The sequence below is a fragment of the Sebastes fasciatus genome, chromosome 15 (assembly GCF_043250625.1).
Source record: "Sebastes fasciatus isolate fSebFas1 chromosome 15, fSebFas1.pri, whole genome shotgun sequence".
NCBI classification, from domain to species: Eukaryota; Metazoa; Chordata; class Actinopteri; order Perciformes; family Sebastidae; genus Sebastes; species Sebastes fasciatus.
This window is the reverse complement of record NC_133809.1, coordinates 9,245,422-9,262,229: the sequence shown is the minus strand read 5'-3', so window position 1 is coordinate 9,262,229 and position 16,808 is coordinate 9,245,422. Positions and strand designations below refer to the sequence as shown.

At 42.0% G+C, this 16,808-nt stretch overlaps 2 protein-coding genes across 4 annotated transcripts in view; both read left to right on the top strand.

Moving 5' to 3' along the window:
- Window positions 1–5,421, top strand: part of hs6st1a (heparan sulfate 6-O-sulfotransferase 1a) — a 66,220-nt gene extending 60,799 nt beyond the window's left edge. The window contains exon 4 of the mRNA XM_074661728.1: window positions 361–5,421. Within this exon, the coding sequence (XP_074517829.1) occupies window positions 361–687 (327 nt within the window). The 3' untranslated portion in view covers window positions 688–5,421. The remainder of the gene's footprint in view (window positions 1–360) is intronic.
- A 5,952-nt stretch (window positions 5,422–11,373) lies between these two features.
- Window positions 11,374–16,808, top strand: part of uggt1 (UDP-glucose glycoprotein glucosyltransferase 1) — a 33,995-nt gene continuing 28,560 nt past the window's right edge. For 2 of the 3 annotated variants that reach the window (XM_074609784.1, XM_074609782.1), the window contains exons 1-6: window positions 11,374–11,465; window positions 13,774–13,906; window positions 14,295–14,374; window positions 15,201–15,331; window positions 15,438–15,550; window positions 15,648–15,822. In XM_074609784.1, the coding sequence (XP_074465885.1) occupies window positions 11,432–11,465; window positions 13,774–13,906; window positions 14,295–14,374; window positions 15,201–15,331; window positions 15,438–15,550; window positions 15,648–15,822 (666 nt within the window). In that variant the 5' untranslated portion in view covers window positions 11,374–11,431. Of the gene's footprint in view, window positions 11,466–11,919; window positions 12,097–13,773; window positions 13,907–14,294; window positions 14,375–15,200; window positions 15,332–15,437; window positions 15,551–15,647; window positions 15,823–16,808 lie in introns of those variants that run through there. The other variant, XM_074609785.1, reaches the window with a different exon arrangement.

The window sequence follows — 16,808 nt, the reverse complement described above, 5'->3', positions numbered from 1 at the left end:
AATGAGTCATGTTGTAATTAATACAAAGAACAACACATGGAAATTGTGTCTCAAAGGCACCATTATTTTCTAGTCTATCATCGATCCGGAGTTTAGTTCCTCGGCTTAGTTCCGTTAGATCAGGGCTGCCCAAAGAGCGGCCCGTGGGCAGTGAAACTAGAAAACCTTATAGGAATCCGCTGGTATCAAGTTAGTGTGTCAGGAAGAATGCTAAATATCACTCCAGAGTTAGGCTACATTTTGGTGAAATTGCATTAGATCCTGCAACTATTTGGTCACTTATGACTATGGCTTTGGTCTTTTCTCACCTTTCTTTCATGTTCTCAACTTCAATATTTGATCTGCTCCCTCCCCCGTCAGGTCCAGCGTATCGAGGAGCTGAACGAGCTGGACATGGAGCTGTACGACTACGCCAGGGACCTGTTCCAGCAGCGCTACCAGTACACGCGGCAGCAGGAGAGGCGGCAGCAGCGCATCAAGAACCACATGCAGCAGAGCCACCAGGGCCTGGGCCTCGGCGTCAGCCTGTGGCCCTCCCACGGCCGGCAGAGCTCGGTGTCGACACTGGAGGACGGAGACGGGGAGCGGGAGGAGCGCGAGGAGGGCGAGGAGGGAGGCAGAACGGAGGAGGCGGGCAGCAGGCTCCCCACCGAGGACTACATGAACCAGATCATCAACCGCTGGTAGCAGCAGAATGAGAACAAACACACAGACGTGCATATGTAATGTGAAAATACGCACACACACACATACACACACACAAACACATACATGCACACAGAGAGGGCGCCTGCATCAAAAGACCCAAATGACTGACAAACAGACTTTACTGGAGAGTTGGGCTGCGGGAATGAGAGTCGCAGTGGTTGCTATGGAGACCTGGGCTTGGTCGATTGCATCAGCTCACATTATTGAGGTTTGCCCAGTTGTTATTAGCACCCGCTTGCCCTTTTCTCCCTCCCCCCTCTGAGTTTCTCTGTCTCTCCTATCATCATTACTGACTGAGCGGACAGAGAGATATTTTTAAGAGTTGCTGACAACCGAGTATCTCATCCATCTCTCCTTCCTCCTCCTCCTCCTCCTCCTCCTCCTCCTCCTCCTCCTCCTCCTCCTCCTCCTGTATCCCTCTCGTTCTCTGTGGCCTAATATGGAGCATGAGAAAATACAATTAAGTCTGTGAATTCCCACTAACTCTTGCTAAAAAGGACCAGTCTACTTCCTGGATGCTCCCAATTTCAAAGGAAAGCTATAAAAGTATGCTAATGGCTGAGCTGAACAAAGAAAACGGTGGGAGTTACATGAGAGACTGAACCTGAAAGAAAAGAAGCGAAGAAAAGTTGGACTGTAATAAAGCTTTCTGCTTAAGAAAAAAAAAAAAATCAGCCATTTCACCCATGAACACGCTTCGGTCATGAAATAATGACTCATTCTCATTTTAGGATGATTTTCCTTTTTTGTTTATGCTTTTTTTAAAGCAGAATTGTAATAACACTGAGACCAATATTGCTGCCTAAAGAAAAGTGATTCCTTTATTTCTTTATTTTTATTGGTTTTTATAAGTCAAAGCTGATGGATCGGATCGATGTACAATGGACCATAGCCATTACTGAAGCCTTGCATCTTGGTGGGGGGGGGGAAGTGTTCTCTGTTTTAGGTTCCCAAAGCTGCCTGTCTCTTTACCAGTTCATTATCTCTCTCCTTTTTTTTTTTTTGTGCGTCTCAGTCCTGCAGAGAATGACAGCCAATTACAGAGTCGAATCTCACATAGGTGCGAAGAAATCAAAGGCAGCGAGAGGAGCGAGTCTGCTGCAGGTTGTTGCCAGGAGCCGTGCTGTGTGAGCGGCAAGCGCTTTGGAAACCTAAACTCAGACAAACGCTCGAGATGGGAGTTGTGGAACTACTGGTCACCATGGCAATGTGAGCCCTTAATGTAGTGGGTGGCATTTTCATTTTTTTTTTTTTTTTTGCATTGCGGTCTCAAACTAGCCTCCATCCCACTTACGGAAAGGGCACACACGGCGGCGGTGACCTGCAGTTCATTAGTGCGGCCGGTGTTTTACCCTGAAGAACGCACGGGGCGAGGTAGCAGTGCCTCTATGTACTGGGATCATAGTCAACATAATTATTGCCAGATATTACGTCTGCATTATACTACAGTAATTTCTCTGACTACTCGTGTGTGTGTGCGTGTGTGTGTGTGGATGAGTGTGTTTCTGTGTGTGTGTAAATAGTATGTACAGTACGCCTTTGATTGGCGTATGTGTATGCCTTTGTAAATAGTGTGCCTGACTGACTGAGAGAGGATGAGTTTTGTGAGTGACAGGTTCCATGACCAATTATCTCGCCATTTTTTTTGGTGGTGGAGGGGCGGGGCAACAGAGTCCCTCCAATAGCAGCGATGCAAGCCAATAATACTCCCCTCCGCCCCTTTCCTTTAACATGTTCCTTCCCTCTTTTTCTTGTCTCCTCCCCATGACGTCATGAGGACTGTATCGCTATAATTATTGATAATTTATATGTTTAAAAATCTGCCCGTGTGACACGTCTTTACTCTCGACAGCAAATTCAACAAGTAGGGTTGGGTTACGACAGCCGGCTCCACCAATAGACCCTTTTCACAGCACACATTTTGACTTGGAATCAATAACATTAATTACAGCTGCATCCCATTTAGGTGAGCCAGTTCCAGGGCTCTGGTATTGTGCTCACTGATAGGACACTTAATGGAATGGAGCCGTCGTTAATGTGATTATTTACACCTGTACTTTTCCTGCTTTGACAAACCATAAATGTCTGCTGTGAAAAGAGTCTATCGCACCAAATTCTGTAATCAAATCGGGAATTTTGACTTTTTTTAATTTGTCATGTTGTGCTTGTAGTTCAAACTATTTTTATATGATAGGTTACAGAATTTGGTGTAACACCGGTTCTCGCTTGGCAAAATGTCCACAATCGCTAATCTCTGATCCTAACGAATCTCTTATTCAATATGTTTTCCCTCCTCCTGCGACGTAGAAAACATTTATGTAGCTTTCACCTCTTAAAACGACAAAAACATCACCGAAAGTAAACCCATTTGTTGTGTCAGCACTCGTTATGTTATTCTGTGATCCGGTCACACAGCGGTCCCTACGCAAACCTTACGCCGAATTCACATGAGCTGCCATGCAATGTCTACAAAAAGCTGGTTCTGTGTTTGGAAAAGTTTAACTTTTAGCGACGAATTTCGACCAGAGAGTACCCGCCGCAGCCAATCAGTAAACAGAGTCCAGTGACCCCTCACCCCTGTGACATGTTGACCTGTTTTACAAAGAATTTCTTCCCGCTTCAAACACGTGAACACGCCTCCCGGCCGCAGAAAAATGTTAACTATTCCGCTGCCTGGTGTGAATTCAGCGTTAGGCGTAAATCAAAATGTTCTGTTTTCACTAGTTATCCAGCAGCTGGTCGAATCTTTGTTACCAGTATAGAGGACGTCTGTGGAAATATCATATTTAAACTAGAGCTGCAACGATTAATCGATTAGTTGTCAACTATTAAATGTATCGGCAACTGTTTTAATAATCGATTAATTAATTCCGAATTTTTTTTTTTTAATCAATTAAAAAAATAATAGCAGCTCTAATTTAAACGCTGGTTTCGCCCGGGGTTAAACATTTTATTAATCTGAAAATAACTTTGGAGACGCGGCCTGCTACTGAATAACTGTAGAAACAATAATGTTCTGACTATCCCTCTTAGATTAACAAAGAGAACACTATGTGAATGAATTACGAAGTAACATACAAAGTGCTGAGATCAGATTATAGATTATATATCACATGTATCCAATAAATATTAATTCTGTAACGGCTAAAATTAAACTTTGACGGAGTCTGTACTCCGCCAAAGATGGTTTGTCGGGGGGAAAAGAAACACCGCTCCGTAGCTGTGAGTGGACTGTGTGGTTTTGTAGTTCAACAAAACCACCAGATTGGTTCCTCTTCTTCTCTGATTGCATCATTTCAACCTTTTTCATGTTAATATTTCCAGATCATTTTAGTAGTTCTGTATCGGGTCTTCCAGTATTTGGAGCAAGTTGCTTGCTAAACAAAGTGTAAAAGCAAGTGAGCTACACTTGTTATTTCAATGTGCCTGATACATTTAATAAGCTTTTCATATGTTAACCTCATTATCAGGTTGTATCAGGTTATCAGCGAACAAACTGTGATCACAGATTATTTTTTTTTATTACAGTTTTAGTTCATTATAAATCTAAACCTGAGGTTCAGTAAGGGATTCAAAAAGGATTCAGTATGTATTTTCATAGAATGTTATCGAACCCCAACCCTACACATAAAAAAGCAGAGCAATAAGAGGGGAAACCAAGACGGTGGAGAAGAGAATGTAAACGTGGGGAAAAGACGTGTCACAGCACGATTTAATTCAACTGAATGTAGTCCAGGTTTGGTGTCATCCAGGGGGGCAACGGGAGGATGCATGCTTCCTCTGTATAAGATAAATAACATGTTGCATCCTGCTGTTAACAATAGATTTTTTTGTTTTACGTCTGAAGGCAGAAGAAACCAACAATTTAGCCGCCCACCACCCTCCTTGTTAAATTTCAACTAATCACCCCGGATCCTCCGGTGTCTCTCCTTTTTGATCAGCTGCTTTCAAATCAGGGATGATTCATGAAGGGAAGGAGAGAAGAACAAGTGTGGGGGGGAGGGGGTGATGATGAAAGGTATTGGGATGCATCCAGAGTCAATATGCTGCTTTTTGTGTAGCCTTCAAAGTAACGCAAATGGATATGGGAAGAGAGATCTCCCTTTTTTTGTTTCGTATTAACTTCCCCTTCATTGTATTCTTGAAACTGGAGACTTGAAAACACTGCAGCTCCAGGCATTCTGCCCACAACCTCTTTTTTTTTCAGAATCAGACTTGCGTTTGGGCTCCAAACCAAAATCTGGCTCTGCATTAGTGGTTGAAGACAAAACTGACTATCTACCTTCAGAGTGTTTTTATTTTCAGAGCTCCAGTTTCAAGTGACCATCAGACTTGAAGCAGTCCTCAAAAAATACTCCCTCCCGAACAAAATAAATCCTTTCACTGAAATTATTCCAGGAATTGATGCTGTAAAGCTATACTCAAATATTTTACGTCTCATCATCTATGTATATCTGATGTCTTAACAGCGTTTCCTTTGTGACAATGAAGCTACCCAGGTGTCACTAACATCATCCCTTTTTTTCCTTTTTGTTATTTTTTTTTTTTTTTAAATGTGTTAAAAAAAAAGCAGTGTGATAGAGACTTGTTTTTTTTCTGGATTGGTGTGCAGTCTGTCTCTGGCTCCTTCTGTATGCATCATTCTGGGTTTGTTTCTTATGATTGCAAAAATGAATCATCAAGCCACCAATTAAAATATTTCATTTTTACAGACCTGATTGTGTTTTGGTCGTCACTGCATATCATTTATGATATTTCCCACTCTGTCACTCTCATTATCGAGCATGAAAAACATCTCATTTGTCTTTGTTTTAGATGGAAAATACATCCAAGGTAATGAACTTGAAACGCAGACACATGTTCCTCTCAGTGCTCAAAGTGGGCTGGTACTCACCGGTACGCAGTATCGGCACTTCTTCATTTTACTTCTTGGCGTACAGTGACTTTTCATGCGTACCGGCACTTCTTACAAGCTGCTGGTACTCTTTTTCTGCTCTCTCCATATCAGGTTTCTCTGGGAGATTCATAGTCATACGGTGCAGCGCCAGCGTTTTTGTGTCACACGGGGTGAGAAGAAACATTTCCAGAAGAATTAAATGTCAAGACCAGGGCTCTAAATAATAAAATAATAATTTAACTAGTCACAATAATGGTCCAAAATGATGTAAAATTGCATCGTTTTAAATCAAAAACCTTAAAATTTTCTTGGGGTAGGACCCAAACCCTATAGTATCTTTTATTCCCTGTAGAAATTCAGAATGTATCTAACAGGAATAAGTCCTAAAACCTCATATCCAGGTTTTAGGACTCATTCCTGTAGCACTCTATGCCTGACGCAGTATAACATGATGAATAAATAGGAATAAGTCTCAAGAGATTGCTGAAACGGGTTGATACACACACCAACATGTGAATAAGAAGAGTACCGGCACTTGTTTTTTTCCACTTTAATCACTGATTCCTCTAAAAATCACTCTTTTTTTTGACAACTTGTGTGGGAACTTTGACCTCCAGGTTCCATCCACAGGCCGATCTCTAACTAGAGGACGTTTCTACCACTCGCCTACACTAACCACAAGACCGTGACCCCATAAAGCAGCCTGTCCCCCCCCCCCCTCCGATGACAGCCTCAGCCCTGTCAACAGTGATCTACAGCCTAATTCAATCTGCAGACACTCTGGGCCTGCCTAACACATGCACACACTTCTTCCTCTGCTGTGGCAGGTAGGCGTTTGGCGAGCAGCGGATGGAGACTGGGGGCCGGTATAAATATCATTCCCTTGTCCTTGGCTGAGAACGCAAAGGAGAGCACAGGCGTTCGCCGTGTCTCATCAGCAGGCTTCAACTTTGACCCCTCGAGGCTGGGCAGAAAAATAATTTGCCTGGACAGCGACAGGCCGAGGCTGGAGGGAGATCAGAGCGGGCGGACAGCGCCGACGAGAGCTAGAGAGTGTAAGGGAGATGAGGAATCAGAGAGGGCCTTTATGTAAGACAGGAGGATGTTGTTGTGCCTGACATATGAACAGAGAATGAGGGGGGAGCGCGGGAGAGAGAAAGGGGAGGCTGTGCAGCCTCTCTGGCAGCTGGTACATGAACGCAGTCTTTAATCCTCCCCACAGCTCTGGGTCGCTGTCATTTCAAGTGCAGCTGGACTAAACAAACAATAATGGCTCAGCTACTGCACAGGGCCGGGCGGCTTTTGTTTGGGCGAACATGTGCGATTGCGAGCGTTTGAGAGAAAGTGCGCGCTCTGCTCTCTCCTGAATCGGGCTCTGAGTGATTGTATGGGCTCTGGCCGCCGTCCATTATTAGCAGGTCAAACTGGCTGCAGCTCCTCGTCGCCGGTCCCGTGCTTTCTTTCATGCAAACAAAGACGCTCTGGCATTATTATCGCTTATTTTCAGCGTGGAATTCTGCAGATAAGTTCATATTGAGTGCCTCGCTCACATGGCATCAGAGTCAGCCTATTGTAGCTCTGGACGAACGCCCTTTTGGCGCCGGCGCCGGTCACCATGGAGTTTGGTCCTCTGGCTTCAGACCTTCATCGCCAAATATACAACAATGTGGATAAATCTCTATACACAAACAATATGCAGAGTTTTAATACCCAGCAAATGCACATGACAACAATCCAGTGTGGGAATGCACAGTTTTCCTTCAGCAATAAAACAAATATGATTAGATTGGACAACTGGGGGCGGTTATCTGACCTTCCACTCCGGGTTTGGCTAATCTCCCAGGTCAACCACTACATCATCTCTCATGATATTAAAGAAAGAATCCAACCTCCCGGGCAGCGCTCGGAGCTCAAATAGACTGACACCAGTGGGAGTCCAATCTGAGGAATCCCACAATCCCATTATGGTGTGTTTATTATGTTTGTGTGTGTGTGTGTGTGTGTGGAGCTGTGGCCCAGGAGCTCATAAAGAGCTGATCCGCTGCAAACTTATTAACCTCGACATAAAAATGTTGATGTTGGAGAAATGTAGAGGCTGGGTCAGGGCCAAACACGAAATGTAAGGCAGTTCAAGGGGCGATACATTCCCTTTATACGCACGCGGTGACACATGCACACACAAGAGAGCAGAGAAATGAAAATCGTAAATGTTACTGTGCATAAAAAAAAGTGACTGAACCCAATTAAAAAAGCTCACCTCTTGCTGAATAAGTGTTAACGGTTAGCAACACTATAGTAAGCAAGACTGCCCTCTCCTCTATCTGTATTTATGATTTGAGCCCAGACCAGCACTGGCGTTTGGTGGCGGTAATGTGGCGAATTAGCTTCATGTAGGCGACCCCGGTTGACCCCCATTATACAGTCAGGGACACATTTAATTAGCGGCAACTCACGTGAAACGACAAAATGTATTAATATTAATGGAGGTTTAATTGAGGTCGTTTTGGTCCCCCGTCGAGGCTTTCAACCTCTAAAACGGCTGACGTGTGATAGTGCGAGGAGAGGCAGCCCACAGCCTGGGTTCGCCATTTCGTATGTGACCCCGGAGAAGATGACAACCATCTCCCATAATTCATCTGAAGATGTCACTTCCGTGACAGATGAACAGGGCCTGTGGGCAGAGAGTGTGTGTGAGAGGCTACGTTTAGCTATACTTGCAAGGACAATTTGGCCTGTCGTCATAGAGATACAGCTGATTTTGTGTGTCACATGTGCATCTACATTGGTGAGGTGTCGTGCGCGTGCACTTCAAAGTGAAGGTCAAATCCAGCAGGATAATTAATGTCGTTGCTTTTCATATAATGTTAAATCAAACCCTGGAACTGCTCCCTCTGGAGGATCAGCTGTCCAATTTAATTTAGGCTGCAGAGCGAGTAAATGAAAAAAGCAAGAGCCATGTCTCTCTCCTCACCCTGGGACAGTGTCTCTTCTACCTTTCATCTTCTTTTTATCGAGACCACACAACAGGTTGACACTTTTCACCAATCTGCCCCAGAGGAAAAAAAAGATACCACACAAACTCAAGGTAAAGCTTTTACAAAACGGACCCCAGGAATCCCCGGTGCCTTTTTTATTTTTTTGCAAAATGAGAGGGATTTCAGCTTCTCTACTTTTTCATTACCACATAACAAATAGTGCTAACCAAAGGGACAGCTTTGGCTTATTCTAAATACAGGATTTATTTCCCTTGGCTATCATGCCATGCATACAGCAATCCTCATTTACATTTTTCAAATGAATACGTGCTGTTTTCTCAAATCGGGTCCCAAATATATACGGATCACCCTATAACAGCGCCTGGTGTTGTGTGGGAGCCTTAATCGTATCTACATGCACACAGGTAACCACCATCTCTCATCTTCCTCCTTTTATGTGGCAAATCCCTCCTAAAACTGCATTAATTATGTATATAATATTATACGGCTCAGATTTAAAGGAACAGTGTGTAACATTTCAGAGGATCTATTAGCAGAGATGGAATATAATATGTTTACACTAGTGTATAATCAGCTGAAACTAAGAATCTTTGTGTTTTCGTTAGCTTAGAATGAATCCTCTTTATGGAGTCCGTCATGTTGCTCCGCCATGTTTCTACAGTTGCCCAGAATTGACAAACCAAACACTCTAACGAGAGCTTTTGACGTTATTACGTTACCTGAAGGCCAACTTGAGCCGCAGAGTGCAAAACCGTGGTACCGCCAGCCGCCGTCTGACATCCGTTGCTCCTAAAGTAGTGCTATTATGGTAAGGAGCGAGGTGAACGGCGTTACCATGATCATGTTACCGCAGTCTTGGAAAGGGAGGAGTGAGCGGAGGGGTACTCAGTTGGTTGCAATCTGCAACCACACCACTAGATGTCGCCAAATCCTACACACTGCACCTTTAATGTGAGTTTTTATGATGTATATTGTATTGATTTTGTTATATAATTAAATACAAAAAAATGTGTAATAAGCAAGTTCTCTATTAATCAAAAAATATATGTACACACACAAGAATATATGTATGTACGTCTGCATGTACATAGCCATATACTGTATAAATATCTGCATAGATACACACATCTACTTACACTCATAGATACAAGCAAACAAATATATTTTTATACACATGCAAATACATACCTGCATACACAAATGATTACTGCGCTGCTTCCTATATACTCCTCTCTTTCAATATGCTATTATAATAACATAATATGTGAGTTTTATCTTGTTTAGATAAATCGCAGTGACATGACAGTAATCCTGTAAATCTGCAACCATAGACAGTAAAAACAGAACAACATGGAGACGTTTTCTGCTGCTTTCCGATAAACTCTTTTGGATGTAATATCTCAAAAACAAAATTCCAGGAAGCCATGAGAGCCATTAATGACGTGTCAATGGATCAACTCCATAAAACTGACACCTGCTCTGATTTGTAGCTGGAGACAGTTGTGTATGTTAGTAAATATTGATTTTACTGTCCAAAATCACTAATGGCACAATGTAAATTATGTTTACTGTGGGGGGTTTTCATTTAACGGACACAAATCACCACTGACCACCGCTAAGCACACATTTTATATTAGATATAAACTATCCAGTAATGAGCTCTGTTGTCATAGATCATGTCTTTCCAGCCACTCACATTTATATTCTTAAATACAGTAAAGGTTTAGCAGGAATATCATAGTTTTGTTATTGTTTTCTGGGTTTATGTCACAGTCCAGCCACTTTTTCAAATAAAAAAATGAATATTGTCTGCCAACCTGTTCCTTTTCTCCAAATGCTCTGTGTTAGTAGCATAATCAATAAATAAATGTAATATATATATATATATATAAATAAATAAATATGAATTAATAAATATATACAAAACAAGTTATTTTTTTAATTGCGTAAAAAAATATTATGTTTAATTATGTTTTTTTTTACTGTTGTTTATGTGCCAGTCAAACCACTTTTTAAAATAAAAAAATAAATATTGGCTGCCAACCTGTTCATTTTTTCCAAATGCTCTGTGTTAGTATCATAATCAATAAATAAATGTAATATTTATATAAATAAATAAATATTAATTAATAAATATATACATATGTATATTTATATATATAAAATAAGTTATTTTTTAATTGCGTTAAAAAATATTATGTTTAATTATGTTTCTTTTATTGTTGTTTATACCACAGTCCAACCACTTTTTTTAAATAAAAAAAATATATATTGGCTGCCAACCTGTTCCTTTTCTTCAAAATAAATTAATAAAATAAATAAATATATAAACAATAAATACATAAATACATTTAAATAAATACATAAATATATATATAATGAATTGAGTAAAAAAAATTATGTTTAATTATGCATTTATGCAATTATTTTTTATTGTTGTTTAAGTCACAGTCCAACCACTTTTTAATTAAAATTATATATATACAAACACACACACACACACACACACACACACACACACACACACACACAAAATAAGTTATTTTTTTAATTGAATAAAATAAATATTATGTTTAATTATTATTTTCAGTTTATAGGAGGCAGGGGTTATGCAGTAAAGTTAATTTGCTAGATTAGGTTCAGTTTTCCTCACACTTTTAATTTTTAATTATCTCTGAGTGAAATTGGACTATTTTGTGTTCCAGTCACGTTTCAGTGTTATTAAATAATAGTTTATTAATTCTCTGAGGAATTTTGAACAGGCAGAATTGTGTCTACCTAAATCTAGTCTGTCTTGTCAGGACCCCTCCCACTCCCCCAGCAGCAGATCATGAATGAAGCAGGAAGCTACGGAGCCGGCTTCGGTGAGGATAAACCATTCATTTATCATGTTTTAAAACAATAAACGACTGTATTAGAAGCTGCATGTTGTTGTTTATTAGAAACTGCGACTTTAGCTGACTGTGTGTGAACAGAAACACGTGTAAATGAGCTAGTTCTCCTGTAGTGTGGCTAGTTTACTGCGTCTGTTAGGCTAACGTTAGCATGAGCTCGCCGTTGCTGGTCTCTGGGTGTCATGGTAACGCGCTTTAACGCTGTTTACACGCGTTGTTTGTGTCTGTAGTTTAAACCACTTCAACCTGAACATGTTACAAACAGATTAGCACACAGCTGCGTTGATTGTCATTGAATCAATCCGGATGTAGAAAGCTGAGCTGTGATTGGACGGAGGAGCCACGCTGAACTGTCCTATTGGACAGAGAGCAGTCAGCTGGTTGTTGACAGTTTAAGAGCAACTAAAACATCTTATTCTGTTGTAGGATACAAGAAACTGACAGTGAGATTATGATGTCGTGATTCAGGGTTCTTTAGCTATATCTTGTATATCCAGAGTAATACAGATGTTGTCTATACATGAATGGCTGGATTAACCTGTTTGCTGTTGGGGCCCTATTAAAGGGACTACTTTCAGGATTGCTTGTTACAGCAACAACTGTAAGTCAACACAAGTCAGCGTCGGGCTCGCGCTTGTGCTCGCTCTACTTAGCTCAAAACAATGAGGCGACAGATGTCAGCTAAAACCACAATATCACTCTATATTTCAGCTGCTTGGCAGTAATGTTAGCTGACCAGACGAAGGTCTCTCCATGAATCAATGCTGATCCTAGTGTTGGCTTCTCCTGCTTCAGCCTCCAGGAAGCAGCGGGGCTCCGCAGCTAGTAACAATATCGCCTCCGGACCGCGGCTGCAGGGAACAGGGGAGACACCAGAGTTTTGGTCGGGGATAATAACGTTTCTCTCTGCGGAGCCCCGTCACTTCACAAGACACGGGAAACCTCTGTTGGTCTGGAGGAGCTGCAGCATTTATTTCTGCACAAACGTGCACTGTACATTCACTAGATATTCTCAGAGCTACTAACTATTCTGCAGTGTGTAGTGTGTGCGCATGCACGTGTGGAGCGAAATAGCGAGAACGAGCGATGTGTGAGTGAAGGCAAGCAAGCAGAGGAGCAGACTACAGCAGAGACTCAGGCCCCGGAGACCAAAGCTAGGGTCTCCCCCGCTTCCTCCGACCACGGCCAACACTGTTTTGCAAGACGTGCTTCACTAGATATAACTTTGTGGTTTTGGTGCTTCCGTGTAGTTTGTGTTGGAGTCTTGTCTGAACAGCGAAGCCACACGCGAGCGCACATGGGACACCGACCCGGATTGATTTATACGGGTAAGAAGTTACAAACAGCCCCTTTAAGGGGACAATGGGGAGGGTTGGGTGGTGGGGTATACACTTTCATTTCTAATATATGCTGCAAATAAATGTATGATGGGTTTGGAAAACCAATAAAAAAGGAGTTGTTTGGCAAAGGCAAATCTGTAGTCCTAGTGTGTATGGCAAGTTTGTCATGTTTGGCAGTATGACTGAAATCATCATATCGTATCATAATGTTAATAAGGATATTTTCTTATATCTATATATCACAATATGGCAAAATCACGGGTAAAACAAACCTACTGATTTGAAGCAGTGAAATGTGTCTTACTGTTATTATATTCATATATATATATATATATATATATATATATATATACTGTTATCATATGACTCCAAACTAAACAAACACCACTAATTAATTTTGTCCATTTTTAATTGACTGAAATCGTTAATTTGGACTATAGAAAATTTGTAGAAAGATAACATATTATCTTTTTAAAAAGAATATTTTTAACCATTATATTCCCATTGAGATTTAAAATATCTCTTCCGAGAGATTAGTTACAGACTTTAAAATAAAAGTTGAAAACAACATAAGAAATTTCACATAAATATATCATCATATGATTTTGTTAAAAGTTGATATATGATAATATCCAGTTGTTGCCCAGCCGAGGTATCCACACACATCAAAGTTGAAGAGTTGATCTCTCAGTGTGGGCAGGAATTTGAGTTTACATATACATAAGTGTTCACTTTCGCATGTGGACTGATTGACTGGATCTCAGTGTGCTTGGGTGCAGTCACACCCGTATTTTAGATGTCCATGTGTCACCCAAGCTGCTTTTTAGCGCCATATACTGTATAAACAGGGCTGAGCTTTCTCTTTGTATCACACATTCTTGCTCTGATTTTCCTGTCATTCCTGTTAATCTTCAACTCATCCTCCCCTCTTCTCTCAGGTTTGAGGATGTGGCTCTTGTGGGTCCTGCTACTGTCGCTGCTCTCTGCAGTATCCGGGGGTGCTGACTCCAAGGCTGTCACCACCACCCTCACTACCAAATGGGCAGATACCCCTCTGCTGCTGGAGGCCAGGTACGATACTGCACCGCTCAGCAGTAGCAGCCATTTGGCCGCATTTGCCGCATCTGACATTACATTTCGGAAGCAGATAATAGATAAATCAATGTCCTGAGGGCATGTAGGGTCATTACTGAGGCTGTCCTCTAAGTGAGTTTAAACGTCTGTCTCACTGATGCGTCCTTGAGCGAGATGCTGAATACTAAGAGCTTCAGTCGCAGTACTGTGTGCTGCAGCTGACCCTGTGCTCTGACTTTGCTCAGAGCAAAATAAAAACCTTTCTCTTTTCATTTTAAGTTCATTACTCATCCAAATGTAGCTGTTAACAATTTTACAGACAGTAAGTATGTAAGTATTCATACACAGCTTATGAAACTACCACCTTCATCTTCTTCTTCCTCAGTGAGTTCCTGGCAGAGGAGAGCCAGGAGAAGTTCTGGGACTTTGTGGAGGCCAACCAGAACATCGAAGGAGAGCATGATGGTAAAGTAAAGCTGCTTCAGCCACTCTTGTCTTGACCAGATTTCACTTTCAGTCTCTGCGCTGGGAGCAGCTGAATTAATGATGTGTATGAACCCTTATGTAAGCAATAACATGATAGAAAAGAGCTGAAAACTGTATTTTTGTCTCTCTGCTCGTGTAAAACCGGTTAGACCTTAACTCCTGTGACAGACTTATGGTATGTGTCTACATGGTGCATTTTTGGACGTGAGGGATCGCCTCGCTTCCCAGCAATGGACGCATAATGGGCTGCCACTAGGCACCTGATTGGACGAACGCTTTCACCTGTGGGCTGCTGCTCCCCGCTGTCAAACCGGAACCAACATTGCGGCTCGGAAACTTATTTCACGAAAATAGTTCACAGAAATGTTGCCAACAGGCAACAACAGCTGTCAGTGTGCTGACTTGACTATGACTTGCCCCAAACTGCATGTGATTATCATAAAGTGGGCATGTCTGTAAAGGGGAGACTCGTGGGTACCCAGAGAACCCATTTTCATTAACATATCTTGAGGTCAGAGGTCAAGGGACCCCTTTGAAAATGGCCATGTCGGTTTTTCCTTGCCGAAATTTAGCGCACGTTTGAGCGTTATTTAGCCTTCTTTGTGACAAGCTAAGGTGAAATGGTTGGTACCAATAGATTTTCTTATTCCGTCTACTGAGCCCGCTACAACCTAAAAATTGCAAGATGCGTTGAAGAAATTTGTGGCGTTAAAACAAATCTGCATTAACGCGTTATCACGTTAACTTTGACAGCCCTACAAAGAACACACTGTTGACACATTACTTCTGTTTGTGCCTCATGCAGACACAGATCAGGCCTACTATGACCTGATAGTGAAGAAAGCCGGTGCATTGCTCAGCTCCGTCCAGGTGAACATGCTGAAGTTCGCCCTCTCCCTGAGAGCCTACTCTGCAACAGTACACTCCCTCCAACAGGTACCAAGAGGATGATTCGATTCTGTGTTTGAAGGCTTGTACATGCATGTGAGGAGTGTCATGTTCTTTTCAACGTGAATGAAACATCCTGCTGTTCTTTTTTTAGATAGCGTCCAATGAGCCTCCTCCCTCTGGCTGCTCAGCATTTTTCAGCGTCCACGGAGAAAAGACGTGTGATGAAGAAGGTTTAGCAGCGCTACTGAAAACAGCACCTGAGAGGTAATTAAAGACGCTTACATTTCAGGTATGATGGTGATAAACCAGTGAAATAACAACTCCTCTCATAATGACTTCACTGTCTCTCTCTCTCTCTCAGGTCGAAGCCGTACCTTTTCAAAGGCGATCACAAATACCCAGGATCAAATCCAGATGCTCCTGTCGTCATCCTATACGCTGAGGTTGGGAAACCAGATTTCCAGAGGCTTCACCAAATCATATCATCCAAAGTCCACGAAGGCCTGGCGACTTACGTGCTCCGCCATTACGTGGCTGTAAGTGTTCCTCACACTCTTATAACAAGATTAACTTTAAATGGTTAATGGTTAAATACAGTTCACAGCACACAATGACATTAGCTAGCTACACTTTCTATTGCTGGGCTTGCTTAAAGGACCAGTGTGTACAATTTAGTGGCATCTACCGGTGAGGTTGCAGATTGCAGCCAACTGAATAAAAACTAAAAGCTCTCTAGAACCAATGTATAGGTTTGTCCGTTCTGGGCTACTGTAGAAACATGGTGGACTCTGTGAAGAGGACCCGCTCCCTATGTAGATACGAAGGACTCATTCTAAGGAAAACACAACGATTCTTAGTTTCAGGTTATTATACACTAATGAAAACATAGTTATTAATACTATAATCCATTTCTGCTCATAGATCCGTAGGTTGTATTGCTGCTTACAGCATTGTTAGGGGCTTGTGCGCTTTTGTAGCACAGGACCGTACGGAGCGGGCTGATTGCTCGGCCCCAAGGAAGTGCTGCTTGCAGCGTTGTCGAGAACCGCTTGGTGCTTTCCAGGGAAGTGAAAAAGAGTTTGGTTGTAACGTTTGTACATCCAGCATCCAGCATCCAGCATCCAGCAGCAAAACTGAAATTCCCTCAATGAGCCCCTGTCTGTTCGCTGGGGACGACATGCTTGTCTCAGTCTGCAGAGCCCTGGAGCTCTGCCTCTATTACTGAACAGATCATTGTTCGCTTGTTTATTAATATTGAACGTGTTGCATGTCCAAATTGCACCAAATTTTTAAAAAAAAGCGCTCTATGGGATCCCCAGCAATACACCCGCCAAGTGTGAACTGAACAGCGGATGAGCGGTTCTCGAGATATGCGAAGGACACACAGAAAGACAGACAGAGATTCCTCGCTTTATAGTTTAGATAGTTAGATGTGATACAATTCAACATTTCCACTGTGGCTCTCTTGCGTCTCCCAGGTGTGTCGTATCAGTGACTAATAACAAATCACATCTGCCCCCCC